This window comes from Muntiacus reevesi, chromosome X (genome assembly GCF_963930625.1).
Source record: "Muntiacus reevesi chromosome X, mMunRee1.1, whole genome shotgun sequence".
Classification (NCBI taxonomy): Eukaryota; Metazoa; Chordata; class Mammalia; order Artiodactyla; family Cervidae; genus Muntiacus; species Muntiacus reevesi.
In genome coordinates, this window is record NC_089271.1 from 14,468,935 (window position 1) to 14,487,166 (window position 18,232).

The following is an 18,232-nucleotide window of genomic DNA, read 5'->3' on the forward strand; positions in this document are numbered from 1 at the left end:
GAATGAAGTATTGTCTTGGAAACTATTATACATTTAAGAATAAACTTTGTAAAAAATAAATAAATAATAAATAATTTAAGCACCTAATATGCACAAAGGGACTTTAAAGGCTATATAGAAATTTTTCAAACTATTTACTATTTGATCTCATATTTCAGCATTTTTTCTTTATGTGCAGAAAATTATTTTTTTCAAAAATAAATAGGAAAATATATTATAGGAATAATTATTTTGAAAATTGTTTTTTTCAAAAATAAATAGGAAAATAAATAAATAGGAAACTAAATTTAAAAAAAAACCCTCCATACTTGAGCTTTCTGAAATATGAACAGTGAGAAAATATCCTAATTCCACTTTGGAGAGAAAATATAATCTAAGGAGTAAAGAATCCAAGCCTACTCTTGGGACTCTGAACCATTAAGTAACTATCAAGGTGGCCCTTTATTGGATCTTGCCCTTAATTATGAAGTTCATGCAGTCTTAAGACTGGGTTTCAAAAGCCATTAATAATTACCCTTAAATGGTAAACAAAAGGAAAATTTCACAATCAGGGTGGTGTGCCTGTTAAGACTATAAAAGTCACAAGACCCGGCTCAGCTCCTCACACTTCCATTTGGTTCTCCTAGCTGCCTGACTGCTGAACGGCCAGGTAAGAGTGCTTCTAGTACTACCTGTAGCTCCTTCTGCTTCCTTTCAGAATGGTGTGAAAGATCATGGTCTAGAGAAAAAGTGGACTTGTGCCATCTAAAGATATTACCAGTAACTTAAGAGGCTAGAAGCTGTGGTCAGGTTTCTTCAAGAACACAGCCTACGGTGTGCTGATCAGGTACAAGTGAAGAATGTCATAATCACTAGTAAAAGTATTTACCTTAAAAGCCTATCTTCTAAAAGATGTACTCTAAGAACAGACATTTCACATACTATCTAAGATGATTATTTTAAAAACACATTAGCAATCACTGGTACATTGCCATTTCCACAGGTCCCACCCTCCTCCTCCTTTTTATCTCCTCTCCTCCCCTTTTGTTTATTCTCTCTCACCTTGCCCCAAAGCCCTCAACTCCTGCCGGCTATCATCAGTATAACATACTCCAGCTTTCTGGTAAGTTCATTGTTTTCCCAATTTACAGGACACCAAAATGAGTGCCAAAAAGTCTCCGGAAGAACTGAAGAGCATTTTCGAAAAATATGCAGCCAAAGAAGGTGATCCAAACCAACTGTCCAAGGAGGAGCTGAAGCTATTGATTCAGACGGAATTCCCCAGTTTACTGAAGGTGAGTGCAGCATCACAGTGTCTGCTGACGGGGCAGGGATGGTGGGAAGGGCGGGGAGAAGAGAGGACTCAGGGAGAGGCTAAGGTCCTCGATGCCACTGATCAGAGCTCCATGTGGAGCAGAGCAGCCAGCAGCCAAGGTGTGGGCATCACCTGAGAGAAGACACTTGAATGCGTGTCTTCCTCCTCTGGGGCAGGCTACATTTCAGATGGCAAGCTCCTAGAAAGAACAGGCTTGGTCGTCTATTGCCCCCAGCCCTGACACACAATTCCCGAGGTGCCCAGTCATAGTAAACAAAAGCCACGATTGTACTTTTACCAAGATAGGTTTGGAAGACCCCCAGGTTGCCAAGCAAACATACTAAGTCCTTCAGTCTGGGTTCGGCACCTCTGTGTCAGGCTTTAGGAAAACAAAGAGACCTGTACAATTATAGAAGCTGGACTTGGATGTGCTTCTCTGTTATAGGTAGGATCTCTCAACTAGACCAACACTTACTTGGCAATCTGTTTAAGGAAACCGGCTTCATGCTGATAAACTGCCCCCCTGCGACACCCATTTCTATTTCAAAAGCATTTACATTTGTGTTAATTTGTGTTAAGCACCTAAGTTTGTGGTAATGAGCAACAATACATTTCTAAACTTTCAGGAAAGGATTACATTTCCCCAGCCATAAAGTTTCTCATCAAAACCATCCCAGAGTTGTCAAAATCAAAATGCATCTACAGGCAATAAGAAACAGGGAAAAACTGATTCTCTTTGCTCCTATACCCTTTCTTTTCCTTGGAACTAAAACTCATCTTCAAAATGGAAGCAACTGTGCAGCTAACTGTTACATTTGACTTGGTCCCTATTTAGCTCTAACTTCAGAATCTGGTTCTCGTATTTTAACCAGAAATGTCCCTTTTGCCAATATGACATGTGAGGTTTCTAGTTTTAGTTGTTGAGGTTTCTGTTTTTAGTACTAAAAAGCGAAGTAGCTGAATTTGATGACCTTATAATCAATTTTCTTACAGTTAAAATGTGAAATAACTTTTTAAAAGTTAAAGGCACTAGCAGAAAAAGAGACTTTCTAATTAAAAACCAACATTTCTCAGAAAGATTTAACTCTTCAAAAAACTCTTAAATTTTTCCAAAGGGAAGAAAAATAATAATAGGAATAATTTTTAAAAAGAAGAAAAATAATAATCTGACAGGAAAGCCTAGGCAATCTAGTCAAGTTGTTTTTAAAGGTAAGATTGGTGAACTTTTCTGTATTTTTCTATATTTTATGTATTTCCTATAAAAAGCACATATGACTTTTCTAATTTGGATAAAGGCAGAAAGACTAGTGGTAAGTTGTGAAAAATCTACATATGAAGTCATGTACTGACTGTATTTCCATACAGACTTTTTGTAAAACAGATGTTGAATGGCTAACTTACAAGTTCGGTCTTGTGAGCATAGCTAAATGTCAAATGTCTTTGTAGGAATCTTAGGGGTTAAAACATCCCTTGATGTAGAGATTTGCTGCACAACAATGTGAATATACTTAACATTACTGAACTGTACACTTAAAAATAGTTAAGATGGGGAATGTTATCTTATGTGTTTTCTACCAGAATTCAAAAAAAAGTTTTGAAGCTGACTTACAAACTAAACTGCTATTTCAATAGGTTTCCTGGATGCCATTTTGCCAAAGAGACTCCTTACCTTAAATTCAGAGTTGTAATGGCTTTACGATTTGAGTTTTATGGTAGTGAGGGGGTTCAGAACAAGTCTCCCTGAAATATATCACTTAAGCATGGAGATTATTTTGAACTAACAGGAATCAAAACCCAGAAGATTCAAGGAAAGCTCTTTACCTCCCACTCAACTGCCTAAATTTACATTGGAAAGGGAAGCCTGTCCCAGGAAGAGAGTTCTTGCTATAGATTCCTTTTTTCCTTAGAAATGTATCTGTATAACAGACTAGACTTTTGTTTTCCAAACATCTCTGCCTTCCTATGAATGGCCTTCCTTCCCTTTGTATCCTTAGCTCAGGATGTTATATAAGCCTCAGTTACCTGGTTGCCTTTTGGGTCTCAAATTTTTATGGGGTACCCCATACATATGTAATTAAACTTGTTTTTCTCCTGTTAATCTGTCTGTGTCTATTTAATTAATAGACCAGCCAAAGAACCCAGAAGGAAAGGAGGGAAATTTTTCCGTCCCTACAGCAGGGACAAAATTAAGCCTGCTTAAGTCACTACAGCAATACCAGTAGTCAAAAGGGAGTCGGGCTGAAAATGATCTGATGTTCTGATAACAAGCAGTGGTTCTCTGAGTGGTTGGTTCTCAGCATCAGCACTGCCCAGGAACTTGTTGGAAATACAGATTCTCAGATCTGACTCCAAGCCTAGTGAACTGGAAGCTCTGGGAGTAAGACCACCAATCAACTTGGGTTTATTATGGTCAGCAAGCCTACCTACCTGGTGTAAGAACCACTGAGCCAAAGTCACCTTGCGTAGAAGTGGGCTGCAACACACGATTTGGGGAGAAAAATGGGATGCTTGCTAATCAAGAGGTTGAGCTCTAGAGTCAGTGTTTGAACCCCAATCCCCTTCTTAACAGCTGGGAGCCCTGGGCAAGTCAGTAGCCGTCTCAAAGCCTGTTTCCTCATCTGTAAAGTGGATCTCCCCCACAAGGCAGCTGGGAGAATTACACAGCTAAGGAATAGCTTTGTCACAGAGCTGGCCCACAGCAAGTTCCTGGTCATATGCTGGCTCAGCCCTGGAGCTGGATGCCAAACCAGCTCCCAGGGAAACCTTAGAGCAGGGCCCCTCGGCAGCCAAGTGAAGCCCTGGGACTTCTCAAAAGAATGATTTATATTACAAAGGAAACCAAATATTTTAAAATATACATTATTAATTTCAAAATAATAAATGATATAGTTGGTGGTTGTTTTTAATAGGGGGGTGGGTAGCCAGCTCTGTGACATGAAGCAATGCTACAACTAAAGTTGTTTTTTTTCATCTCTCACAGTCAGCAACATGTCACTGTAACATGTGACAGTAACTGTAACATGTGACAGTAACTGTAACATGTGACAGTTGCCTTCTTGGAACACCCATGCAGTGTCTCTAATTTAATGTGCAGCAGTAACTGATTTGTTTCTCCCCCTTTTCTATTCCCTCCTTTTTGTCTAAAACCAGGGTCCAAGCACCCTCGATGAGCTTTTTGAGGAACTAGACAAGAATGGAGATGGAGAAGTTAGTTTCGAAGAATTCCAGGTGTTGGTGAAAAAGATATCCCAGTGAAGGGAAGAATAAAATATCATTCTCAGTACCAGAAGAAGAATGCCTGTGATGTGGTCCTACTCTGTACAAAACCACCAATGTCACCACTTAATTCTTTACAATTGTAATGATCCAACACTAAGGTCTAATTACTAAATAAAGAAATCCTCAAACATGTCTCACCTTGTCAAGTACTGACACCTGTAGCTTACTAGATTTGAAAGTAACCTTAGCCCAGGTGGGATGCATGAGACAAGTGCTCAGGCCTGGTGCACTGGGAAGACCCAGAGGAATCGGGTGGAAAGGGAGGGGGGAGGGGGGATTGGGATGAGGAATACATGTAAACCATGGCTGATTCATGTCAATGTATGACAAAAACCACTACAATACTGTAAAGTAGTTAGCCTCCAACTAATAAAAATAAATGGAAAAGAATTTTAAAAAAAGAAAATAACCTTAATTTGATGCATCTAATTTACAGATTTATAAAGAAAAAAAAAAAAAGAGGGCCAGAGTAGTTCCATGATCTTGACGAAGACCACAAAAATGGTGGCAGAGACTTGGAAAGAATTCTGATGAGTCAAACCAACTCCCTCCCTCCACTTGTCCACCAGAATAACCCTCTCCAGCTCTCCCTCTGCAGCCACGCAGGGTATCACATCATTCCCAGCATCAACTCACATTTCACTCTAGTCAATGTCTAGGAAGAAACTGACTTCACAGAACAGGCACTTGTCTTTAAAGTCATCCTAGCACCAGCTGTGCCTTTGCAATCACTGATCCTTTGGGGGAGCAGAAGGAACATAGGTCCAGAGACTCAGTTTTACTCCATGACCGAACAGGTGGCCTTGGTTCTGGTACGTGATGTGAAAAATAAAAAAGGACAGGAAGGCAGGGCCCTCTAGATCTGGCATCCTGTGCTGCTGGGATTCTGGGTATCTGAGAAGCAACTAGCCCTCAAGTTCCACAAGCTGAGTCCAGTTCAGGGGAGGGAGGGAGAGAGTGGGGAACGTGGGAGGAGACTAACTTTCTTCTGCCCCTCACCTGACAGTTAAAATGACAAAGTCATATGAGTACAAGCTGGCCATGATAGCCCACGACAGTGGTGCCATGGAAGCCAGGTTTTTATCCTGACCCCCACTCTCCTCTCCTCAGAAACACCAGCAAATCATCAGTGTTGCACACATTCTCTTTGATCAGCATCTTGACATTTCTGTTCATTATCACCCTCCTAATGAGCCTCATTAAACATTTTTTTCCAATGAACGTGAGCTAAAAAAAAATTCTCTGAAAGGACACACACACACAAAAAACTAGCATCAGTGTTTACATGTTAGTTAGTTAGTGTTTACATGCTTAGTCCCCCTAAAACTGAATTCCCCTACTGAGTTTATGATTAACCTATTAAAATCTTTTTTTTCCCGGGGAGTCCCTGGCAGTCGAACACTCTGCACTTCCACTGCATAGTGTGAAGGTTCAATCCCTGATTGAGGAACTAAGATCCCACATGCTGAGCAGTGTGGCCAAAAATTTTAAAAATAAATAAATAAGTAAAGATAAAGCAGACATAAATCTTAACAGCAGTAGAACATTTTTAAAAAATCTTTTTTCCCTTTCTCATCCCTTCTGACCTCAATCCTGTGCTGCTACTGCTGCTGCTGCTAAGTCGCTTCAGTCGTGTCTGACTCTGTGCGACCCCATAGACGGCAGCCCACCAGGCTCCGCCATCCCTGGAAGTCTCCAGGCAAGAACACTGGAGTGGGTTGCCATTTCCTTCTCCAATGCATGAAAGTGAAAAGTGAAAGTGAAGTCGTTCAGTCGTGTCTAACTCTTAGCGACCCCAAGGACTGCAGCCTACCAGGCTCCTCCGTCCGTGGGATTTTCCAGGCAAGAGTACTGGAGTGGGGTGCCTTTGCCTTCTTCCAATCCTGTGCTGTCTGAACACTAATCAACCAGAGTCAGAGGACTACAAGTGCTCCTGTGGATAACATCCTTAAAGCACTCAGGTTGTTTCTCCAGGGCAAGATGAGCTAACAGATCATCCCCTCCCCAGGATCAGCTGGCCAAAGACTCAGAAACCTTAGACATTCTGACTTCTGAAACTGCGATTAACAAATGTCACAAGACAAAGATTAACTCCAGTATTTTTTTTTTGCCACACCAAACAGCATGTGGGATCTTAGTTCTCAACCAGGGATTGAACCCAAACCCCGTGGAGTGAAAGCGCAGAGTCCTAAGTACTGGAGCACTAGGGAAGGTCCTAACCCCAGCCTCTTTGTTCTTGCCTTTTAAAAGGAAGACCAGGTTGGAGAGAATCTGAGGTTTCTCTCCCACTCTCTTTCCTGGTGCCTGCAATAAACCCTTGCTCTTTAGAAACCTGTATGCAGGTCAGGAAGCAACAGTTAGAACTGGACATGGAACAACAGACTAGTTCCAAATAGGAAAAGGAGAATGTCAAGGCTGTATATTGTCACCCTGCTTATTTAACTTATATGCAGAGTACCTCATGAGAAACACTGGGCTGGAGGAAGCACAAGCTGGAATCAAGATTGCTGGGAGAAATATCAATAACCTCAGATATGCAGATGACACCACCCTTATGGCAGAAAGTGAAGAAGAGCCTCTTGATGAAACTGAAAGAAGAGAGTGAAAAAGTTGGCTTAAAGCTCAACATTCAGAAAACTAAGATCATGGCATCCGGTCCCATAACTTCATGGCAAATAGATGGGAAAACAGTGGAAACAGTGGCTGACTTTATTTTTTTGGGCTCCAAAATAACTGCAGATGGTGAGTGCAGCCATGAAATTAAAAGATGCTTACTCCCTGGAAGGAAAGTTATGACCAACCTAGACAGCTTATTAAAAAGCAGAGACATGGGAGGGGGGATCGGGATGGGGAATACATGTAACTATATGGCTGATTCATGTCAATGTATGACAAAACCCACTGAAATGTTGTAAAGTGATTGGCCTCCAACTAATAAAATAATATTAAAAAAATAAAAAAAAAAATAAAATAAAAAAATAAAAAGCAGAGACATTACTTTGTCAACAAAGGTTCATCTAATCAAGGCTATGGTTTTGCCAGTGGTCATGTATGGTGTGAGAGTTGGACTATAAAGAAAGCTGAGCACTGAAGAATTGATGCTTTTGAACTGTGGTGTTGGAGAAGACTCTTGAGAGTCCCTTGGACTGCAAGGAGATCCAACCAGTCCATCCCAAAGGAGATCAGTCCTGGGTGTTCACTGGAAGGACTGATGTTGAAGCTGAAACTCCAATACTTTGGCCACCTGATGCAAAGAGCTGACTCATTTGAAAAGACCCTATATACGGAATTTAGAAAGATGGTAACAATGGCCCTATATGCAGGGCAGAAGAAGAGACGCAGAAGTACAGAACAGACTTTTGAACTCTGTGGGAGAAGGGGAGGGTGGGAAGTTTCGAAAGAACAGCATGTATCAAGTGCTCGGGCCTGTTGGGCTGGGAAGATCCAGAGGAATCGGGTGGAGAGGGGGGTGGGATGGGAGACCGGGATGGGGAATTCGTGTAACTCTATGGCTGATTCACATCAATGTATAACAAAACCCACTGAAAAATAAAAAAATTTAAAAAATAAATAAATAAATAAATAAAATCAGTCAGACAAAAAAAAAAAAAAAAAAAGAAATGAATGGAACAAAAAAAAAAAAAAGAAAAGACCCTGATGCTGGGAAAGATTGAGGGCAGGAGGAGAAGGGGACAAGAGGATGAGATGGTTGGATGGCATCATCAACTCAATGGACATTGGTTTGGGTGGACTCCAGGAGTTGGTGATGGACAGGGAGGCCTGGTGTGCTGCGGTTCATGGGGTCACAAAGAGTCGGACACGACTGAGTGACTCAACTGAACTGAACTCACAGCAAATACTTACTGTCAGAGTTTGGCTTTCTGTGCAGAGAGCACACAAGCCCTTGCTTGGTTTAAAGGAAAGGACTGGGCAGATGAGGGACAGAGGTGTGAGAACCACTTCTGACTTCATATTTTATTTTACATTTTTGATTTTTCAATCCTGTGGATGTGTGTCCCGTCAAAAAGAACATGTGCTCAGACACTCAGTCGTGTCCAGCTCAGGGATCAAACCCACATGCGACTTTTTGTGACTCCATGGACTATAGCATGCCAGGCTCCTCTGTCCATGAGATTTTCCAGGCAAGAATACCAGAGTGGGTTGCCATTTCCTTTCCCAGGGGATCTTCCTGACCCAGGAATCAAACCCACGTCTCTTACGTATCCTGGATTGGCAGGGGGATTCTTTACCACTAGCGCCACCTGGGAAGCCCATCAAAAAGAATAAAAGAAAACTTAATAAAAAGACAACTTTTGTAAAATACCATATTGCTGCTTTTCATAATGAGCTTCTTTGCATCCTTTTTATTTGGAATAGTTAGAACATACAACTATCTAAATTCTGGGAAATGCATCAGAAGCTATTTCAAAACTCAGAAATTTAACCAGAGAAAAAGAAAAACAAGTTATAACCCTTCCATCAAGAAACAAAGGTTTTTATACACCATGAGGGAATGTTTAAACACAATCTGTATCATTCTAATTCAACACAAGAGCATTCTCATAGCATCAAAAACCTTAAACAGTTCTAATGACTAATTATAGTCCACTGTAGGGATACCCCTTAATGGTCTCAACTATTTCCCCACTGTGGGGCATTAGGATTAATGTCATTTTTGATTCTTCTAACTAACGTTATAGTGAATACCTGTTCATTTCTTTGTCAATATATCAGATTTTCTTAGCAGAATTTCTGAGAAGTAAATGTCTGAGTCAAATGGAATGAACATCTTTATAGTTTGTGAGACCATCTAGTTAATTCCCAAAAAGTTATATTGATTCATATTTCCACAAACAGGTGGGAGAGCACCAGCTTCACTCCCCAGACAGCATTCTCAGCTTCATTTTACCTACTTCATTAGTTGCAACAATGTACATCTTTTATTCATTTATGGTTTTTATAGGAATCTCCCAACTACAGATGGTACCCAAATTACCATGGTTCAGCTTTCCATTTTTCAACTCTAAAACGGCACAAAAGCAATGTGCATTCAGTAGAAACTGTACTTCAATTTTTGAATTTTGATCTCTTCCTGGGCTTACAATATGCAGTATGATCCTCTCGTGATGCTGAGTGGCAGCAGTGACAGCTCCCAGTCAGCCACACCATCAAGAGGGGAAACAACTGACACACTGACAACCATTCTGCAACCAGACAACCATTCTGTTTTTCACCTTCAGTACAGTATTAAATACATTGTGAAACCAAGCAGGACTCTGAAAGGGCCTCCTGGGTACAAGCCCCACTGTGTCCCCTGTTTGTTTGTATAAAAAGCTTTCATCTCCTAGGCCTTCCTCAGATTTCAAAGAGAAGATCCAGTTAATGATTAAAGGAGTGGAAAATGCAGAAACAGAAAGCAGTCAAGCAAGGAAAGTAATAATAGCTTAAACAATAGTCACAGGACTCCTAGTTCCCCCTGAAGGGTACAGATAACAATCTGATCCATATCTTTGAGTTGTTCTGCAGAAACTAAGTGGAGGATGGTGAGTACATGCTGACCACAAAAGCACGTAGACCTCAAACTGGTTGGAACCAGAAGACTGATGACTGAGATTCCCGAAACACCATCCTGTTACTTTACCACCAACCAATCAGAAGACTATCCACTAGCTGATTAGGCACCCTACGACCCTCACCCATAATGTTGGCTTTAAAAACCCTTGCCTAAAAGTTACCAGGGAGTTTGGGTCTTTTGAGCACAAGCTGCCCATTCTCCTTGCTTGGAGGCCTGCAAATAAAAGCTGTCCCCATCCTTCACCACAACCTGGCGTCAGTAGACTGGCTGTGCTGTGCATCAGGCAGGTGGACCCAAGTTTGGTTCAGTAACAATTTAATGAGATTTTCAACACTTTATTATGAGATAGGCTTTGTGTGAGATGGTTTTTCCAACTGTAAGCTAATGTAAGTGTTCTGAACACATTTAAGGTTAAACTATGATGTTCAATAGGTTAGGTGTATTAAAAGCATTTTCAGCTTCCAATACTCAGGGCATAACCCCAGCATAAGTCAAGGAAGATCTTTATTTCCCCACTGAGTTTATGGTTGAGTACTGTTTTGTAAAAGATATTCAAGTTTGTTATGAGACTGTGACTACTAGGGTGTGGATACTATACATTGCCTATTGAGTGTCTGTGGTGATATGGGTTCTCTCTTTTGTTTGATCAATATGATGCATTAATCAATTTAATTCCCAGGATAACACACTATTCAGTCATGACTGATTATCCCTTAAATGCTGTTAAATTAAACACTTTGACATTTTATTTAAGGTTTTTACATCTTTATTAATAACCAACATTAGTCTATAGCTTGGAGTTTTATTTTTTGTTGCATATGCTTTGTTGAGTTCTAATATTTAGGTCATGCTACCTTCCCATTTTTGTCTATGTTTTCAATCTCAATCAGCCCCTCACACAGTAAATACACACTATGTCTTTCAACTCCAACATACGTAAAGTACCTACTGCAGGCAAAGCATTATACAAGATGCCCTAAGATATACAAATTTCCAGACCTCTGAGATCATAAGTCAATGGTTCTGGAATTATGCCAGGGAAAGGCTTAATCTAGGAAGTAGTATTCCAACTGGGATTTGTACGAACAATGTTAAAGAGAACTTGCAGGGAAGTTGAAAAAGAGAGAAAACACATCATGTTGTTAAGAAGGAAGCCATTTTCGTCTGCCCTTCTAAGATCTTCTGGCTAGTCTAAGAGTTACACTGACACGAGACAGATTAACAGGAGAAAATCAAGCAAAGGTTTAATAACGTGAATACATGGGAGAGACCCGGGAAAACTGAGTGACTCACCAAAATGTCCAAAACCCTCACCTTAAATACCAACTTCAACTACAGACAAGAGGATGTTGAAGGTGGGGAGAGTCAGTTATGGGAGGTGACCAAGAAAAGCACAGTCAACAAGGGTAAGATTGTGATGCAGATTTATGCCCTGCCTTTTCTTCCCTCTCATTCCTCTGTTTTCCACACCAGTTGAATCTTCTTAAAGCACCCATTTCTATTGAAAAGGCTTCAGCAAGAGTTCAGTATTTGCAAGATATGTCACAGTTGATAGGCATTATTCTTACTCATTCCCTGTTGCCTTCAGGACTAATCTTGACACTAATACTCAAGGACCTCCACAAATTAGCACCAATCTCCTTTATTTCCTTCCATTTCCCTATAGGAGCAATGTGCTTTGCTCACACTATTTTATGGCCAGATCTTAGACATTCCAGCCTACATATGCCTCTCCTCCTTTCAGTGAAGTCTCCCAGCATTTGACAATCTTCCCTTCTTACTTTAACCCACAGTATTTCCCCCGCAAACCCTGAATTCTTAAGTATTCAAGGCCTACCTGTGCTGTGCAATACTGTGGCCACTAGATTAAGTGGCTATTGACATTTAAATCAATTAAAATTAAACAAAATTTAAAATTCAGTTCCTTGGCCACTCTAGCTAAATTTCAAATGCTCCATAGCCCGGTGTGGCTAGTGGCTGCCGTAAACAATGGCACAGATCCAGCACACTCTCTCACGGCAGAAGTCCTGGTTGTCAGGGCTCATAGCACTGAGGTTGTACTCACATTCTGTCCACACATTTGTTTCTACGTTTCACAGGTTTATGTCTTATGTCTCTAGCTAAACTGCAAGCAGGGTTGTGGCAGCTGCTCATTTGTAATGCACTATATTTAGGATGGTACTTAAGTGGATGAGCGCCAAAGGCACAGTGAGTTTTTTTCTTCTTAATAATCTCTTTTCACTAGAATCCAGTTATTTCTACTGCAATATATATATATATATATATATATATATATATATATATATATATATATATATCTTTCAAGTTGTTGAAATATCTATTCCCAAGGCATTTCCCATTGAGCTAAAGGTACAAAAGCTTTAAAATGCATTAGCTTTGAAGTACTCATTTAGTCATTTGGTTATTGTTAAAATTACGGACTACCCTTGTTGATTCACTAATGAGGGCTTACTCTCAAGAAGACTTAGCCATTAGGCAGCAGCCATCAAGCCTGGAAGAATTTTCTTTCCCAGATCGAAAATAGTTACTAGAGCCAACCAACAGCCTGATATCAACTCTGAACCTACAGTCCCCACAGAGACAGGATTAAATGACTATTAGACTCCCAGACTGGTCCATAAAAAAACATTTTACTCATAGTATAGCTGTCTTCCTGACAGCTACTTTTATGGGGAAAAAACCTCTTTAGCCCAAACTAAGATCCAAATGACTTCTTTAGGATCGCTTTGTTAGCTGGGAGATGCTCATTATAATGTTTGAAATTAAAGCAGTCTTCAAAGTTATAAAAGTTGCCTGGAAGGTTACTCTAAGTGACTGTCTGGATTTTTTAACCCTCTTAATTTGCTTTCCATATGAAATTGTTGAAAAATAAATGAAAGTAGAAAATAATTCAAACAGGGCTACAACTAAAGGTAGGAAAATGTTACGCATCAATTATGCTTAAGATATAACACACCTGAATCCATTTTTTATTATATGTGTCTATCACAAATCCACTGTGTCAGATATAAAATTAATTTTGACTTTGAAAATCCTTGGATCAAAAAGGAGTAAAAGAAGTCAAATCAATGATAAAACTGAAATAATATCAAATGCCACAATCTCAAGTCTCCATTTGAATCTGCTTAAAATGATTCACATTTCTCACTTTTCCTCACCAAGATCACCATCCAAGTGTACATGTGTGAAAGGAAAATCAAAATGGAGTTAGTACCGCAAAGAGAACTCTCTAAAATGGAGCTAGGAGGCCATTAAGGAAGTACGACTTATGCACATGTCAGCTTGGATGGAATCTGACCTTTTGACCTGATGAAGTCATCAGAACTGATACTGAACAGGACCCTTTGGGGCTCCTTTTCTGTGTTCCCTTTCTTGATTACAGGAAGTAGGCTTCATTCAGTCTCCATGACCTTCCCTGAGTTTCAGTGAGCAGGTTCAAACAGATGCTAATTAGGGAAGGGAGGGGATGCAGGAAAAGGGATTCAGTTCAGTTCAGTTCAGTCCCTCAGTCGTGTCCAACTCTTTGCGACCCCATGAATCACAGCACACCAGGCCTCCCTGTCCATCACCAACTCCCAGAGTTCACCCAAATCCATGTCCATTGAATCGGTGATGCCATCCAACCATCTCATCCTCTGTCGTCTCCTTCTCCTCCTGCCCTTGATCTGAGAAAGAGTCAAAAGAAATAATAGTGCAGCCTTGGGCAGGGTCCTGGTCCCCCCTCCAGGGATACACAGAACAATATATTTGAGCTGTTTTACAGATACTGAAACCCCCACCAAGTGGGAGAAGTTAACTGAGTGCTGCCCACAAGCACTAGACCCCAGACCTGATGGAACCAGAAGGCTGATGATGCCGACTTCCACTTACCTCACCACCAACCAATCAGAAGACTGCCCACGAGCTGACCACGCCCTCTTTGAACCATTACTGTAAAACTCCTCACTACTCCCCCTAGATTAGAACATAGTTTTGAGGACATCAGCCCACTGTGGCCCCTTTTGCATGGCAAAGCAATAAAGCTATTCTTCAAAACTCTGTCTCTAAGATTTAATTCATTGTTGGGGTACAAAGGCTGGATTCAGCTTCAGAACATCTGCCAGAACTTATTGGACCCCTGTTCTAAAACAACTCATGATTCCTCAAGGGCAAATATTCTCTGACTCACATCAGAGGCCATCACAATTCTTACCAGGCAACTTTTAACATCTTGATTTTTTGTCTTTATAAGCCCTGACTCTTTCTTTTCCTCGTAACACATTTTTAGGGTTACCCAAATCTGTGTCTCCCAAATTGGAATTTTTTTTTGGCCACACCACACAACTTGTGGAATCTTAGTTCCCCAACAAAGGATGGAACCCAGGCCCCCAGCAGTGGAAGTGTGGAGTCCTAACCATTGGCAGGGAATTCCCCTGAACTGCAATTCTTAAGATTCCAAAGAAACTCTTATTTGAAATCTCCTGAATTTTCTTTTAGTTGACACGTCTGTGTTGATGTGTTTGAAAGTGGATTCTGTTTCCAGATTCTCTTTCCACATCTAATGTAAATTCAAATGTTTAAAGTTACTATTTTTAATAAATAGAAAAGAAATGCTAAAAAGTATGCATATCCACATCCCTAAACATCAGATTGAGATCATTCTTCCTATATATATCTCAAAAGTCAAAAATATTCTAAATAAAAACTCTAAAATGCCACAAGCTATCTTCTACATGAACTGGAGAGATCTGAAGGCAAATTCAAAGTCAAGGGTGTCAGCAGCAGCCATGTGATTGAGACAGAGTCAGAATACAAATCAGCTGCAGCTATTTTCCTGGTACACATCATCTAGAAGCTACTTGGAAGAAAAGCAATAACAAACCTAAATAGAGTATTAAAAAACAGAGACATTACTTTGCCTACAAAGGTCTGTTATAGTCAAAGATATGGTTTTTCCAGTAGTCATGTGCGGATGTGAGAGTTGGACCATAAAGAAGGCTGATTGCCAAAGAATTGATGACTTCAAACTGTGATGCTGGAGAAGACTCTTGAGAGTTCCTTGGATAGCAAGGAGATCAAACCAGTCAATCCTAAAAGAAATCAACCCTGAATATTCATTGGAATGCCTGATGCCGAAGTTGAAGCTTCAATACCTTGGCCACCTTATGTGAAGAGCCAACTCACTGGAAAAGACCCTGATGCTGGGAAAGATTGAAGACAGGAAGAGAAGGGGGTGACAGAGGATGAGATGGTTGGATGGCATCACCGACTCAATGGCATGAGTTTGAGCAAACTCCAGGAGATAGTGAAGGACAGGGAATCTTGGTGTGCTGCAGTCCATGGGGTCACAAAGAGTCAGACATGACTGAGCAACTCGACAACAACAAGTCAGACTTGCTATAGAACCTAAATATTCTGCAAAGTCCCAGAGCCTTCTATTTCACCATGTGGATTAAACAGAGGAATGACACAATGAAACAAATTTTACTCATTCTCTCCTGGGACTTCCAGACTCAGAGTCTACCTTCATTCTTAGGAAACCATTTCTCATTTGATGTGTATAAGAGACACCTCTTAGATATCCTGTATGCTAGTGTCTGCTGATTTAGTAAGCAACCATAAGACTAATCATGCACGCCAAAGGAGGGTCACAATGGCCCATGAAGGGGAGCAGAATTTGCCACTTCAAAATATGTCTCTTTGGCATAAAGATTATAGTGGGCTGATTCTTTTTAAGAAACAGCATACAGAAGAGAAGCTCTAACAACCTAGTGGGAACTTCCCTGGCAGTCCAGTGATTAAGACTGCGCTTCCACTGCAGGGAACTAACATCCCACATCCCACATGCCCTGAAGCAAAAACCAAACCAAATAACACTAAAAATAAAAATAAAAACAGAGTTGAAGTTACCCTTTTGTCAGAGACATTTGCATTTATAAAGGAAACCTCTATTTGTAAGGGCTTTCTTTAGGGCTCAGCTGGTAAAGAATCTGCCACATTGCAATGTGGGAGACCTGGATTCGATCCCTGGGTTGGGAAGATCCCCTGGAGAAGGGAAAGGCTACCCACTCCAGGATTCTGGCCTGGAGAATTTCATGGATTGTAGTCCCTGGGGTCGCAAAGAGTGGGACACAACTGAGCGACTTTCACTCTCCATTTGTAAGGAAATGGCAACCCATTCCAGTATTCTTGCCTGGAAAATCCCATGGATGGAGGAGTCTGGTAGGCTACAGTCAGTCTGTGGGGTCGCAAAGAGTCAGACACAACTGAGCGACTTCACTTTCACTTTCACTCCCTCACTGTACCAGGAAGAGAAAGATAACTCTAAATCTCTAGAAACTGTTAACAATGGAGAAGGCATGGACTTAAATCTTCATGACAACCTTACCCTTGTTTACTGTGCTTTTGCCTTGAAAACCTCCCATAAATACCCCCACCCCCAACATCTTCTTTACTCTTTAGCTGGAGATGGTATTTAAGATGGTGGCTTGGGGCATTCTGGGGAGTTACTCAGGGTTTCCTGGGTATACTGGAGGTATCCATGTTATTAAACTTCTGCTTGTTTTTTTTCCCTGTTAATCTGCCTTTTGTTACAGGACTCTCAACCAAGAACCTAGAAAGGTAGAGGGAAAATTACTTTTTCTCCCCCACATCCATGAAACAGATTTCAGCTGCAAATATATCCTAAAGGAGGCTCCTGGTTTCCAAATTATTTACTTTTTTAGTGAGAAGGGCCAGAATGGCTATTACCCTCTGTAAGTCACTGTTATTTGCTCAAGTTTAAGAGATTCCTGAGGCTTCCTGGTGTTTGCTGCCTGGTGATTCTATTACCTTAGTCTTTTTCTTTAATAAGGCTTCTCCCCATCCTCACAAATGCTGGCTCTTAAGGCTATTTTTCTCCAACAAACTGATTGTAGGCCATAAAGATGTTCAGTAGCAATTAGGTTTTATTGTTCTCATCTCACTTATGAGTATAGAAGCTATCAAAATGTAAAATGTACATTTCCTCCAACTTCTCAATTCCTCTTCTAAGAATTCATCCTATAGAAGTGTGCATGTGTGGCTACAAGGACATATGTACAGATACTAATTTGCAGCATGATTTAAAGCAGCAAATAATGGACACAACCTAAATATTAATCAATATGAGACTGTTTAAATAAAGAATGATGCATATATTAACAGCAAGCCAAGCATTTGGAAGATCCCTGTGCACTGAAGTGGAGTGATGAGTACAATGCAAGGGGAATGATGTCTTAGGCATGCCAGCATATGTAATTTTAAAGGAACATATATCCATATATGTGAGCAGGTAGGCATTTGTATACACACACACACACAATCTTTAGCAGAATAACAAAAGAAATGGATGAAGGTAGTCACCTCTGGGTAAGGGAACTGAGGTGAGGTAGGGTCATGTAAAAGGCAGTTTTATACCTTTTCTTTAGGACTTTACTTTTTTATCCTGTGTATAAATGTTTTAAAAATACACACACACAGTAAAGGATAGTCAAGGAATAAACCTTGCCAAAGCTATCTAACAGTGGCACCTACTGGTAAAGTCAGTTCCTACCCCAAAGTATTCTCTAAGAGAAGAAATTTCCAATGTTTGCCTGGCACAGCCATTTCAGCCATTAGTCAGGAAATATGTTTCTATTAAAGCCTTATAAGGAACTCTTCACTTGTATTAAGTCTTCTGAGCATAAGACTTAAAAGTACCATCTGGCTGGGAAGTTATGGTTCATTATAGTCTGAATTGCAAGCTATAAAAATGAGTGGAGAATAGCTCTATATCCTTCCACAGTGATCTCCAATCCAGCAGAGAATGTTCAGTGAAAAAAAGCAAGGCAGAAAAAATATGCAGAGTCTGCTGTCATTTATCTAAGAAGGGGAGGGGCTTACAAATATATGGGTTTACTTATATTTTTTTTAATGGAAAGATAACTCTTTAAAGAAAAAGAATTAATGGGTGCCATAAGGAAAGGAAGGGACTGTACTGAGGGGAGAGGAAAAGAACTAGATTTCTCTATCGTATGCTATCCCTTATAGGTGAAATCTAAAAAGAAATGATACAAATGAACTTA

The 18,232-nt window shown here is 40.4% G+C and overlaps 2 protein-coding genes across 6 annotated transcripts in view; one reads left to right on the forward strand and one right to left on the reverse strand.

Annotated features, from left to right (window-relative positions):
* The window catches only part of CTPS2 (CTP synthase 2), a 116,805-nt gene that overhangs the window by 48,314 nt on the left and 50,259 nt on the right, over nt 1-18,232 (reverse strand). The window lies entirely within an intron of this gene.
* On the forward strand, nt 523-4,705 carry S100G (S100 calcium binding protein G). Its single transcript, XM_065915376.1, has 3 exons — nt 523-649; nt 1,131-1,274; nt 4,445-4,705. Exons 2-3 carry the CDS (start codon nt 1,140-1,142, stop codon nt 4,547-4,549), a joined length of 240 nt encoding a protein of 79 aa, XP_065771448.1. The 5' UTR covers nt 523-649; nt 1,131-1,139; the 3' UTR covers nt 4,550-4,705.

Coding starts and splice junctions, on each gene's coding strand:
- S100G (XM_065915376.1), top strand. CDS start 1,140: ATGAGTGCCAAAAAGTCTCCGGAAGAACTGAAGAGCATTTTCGAAAAA. Junction 1,275..4,444: donor AATTCCCCAGTTTACTGAAG/GTGAGTGCAGCA, acceptor GTCTAAAACCAG/GGTCCAAGCACCCTCGATGA.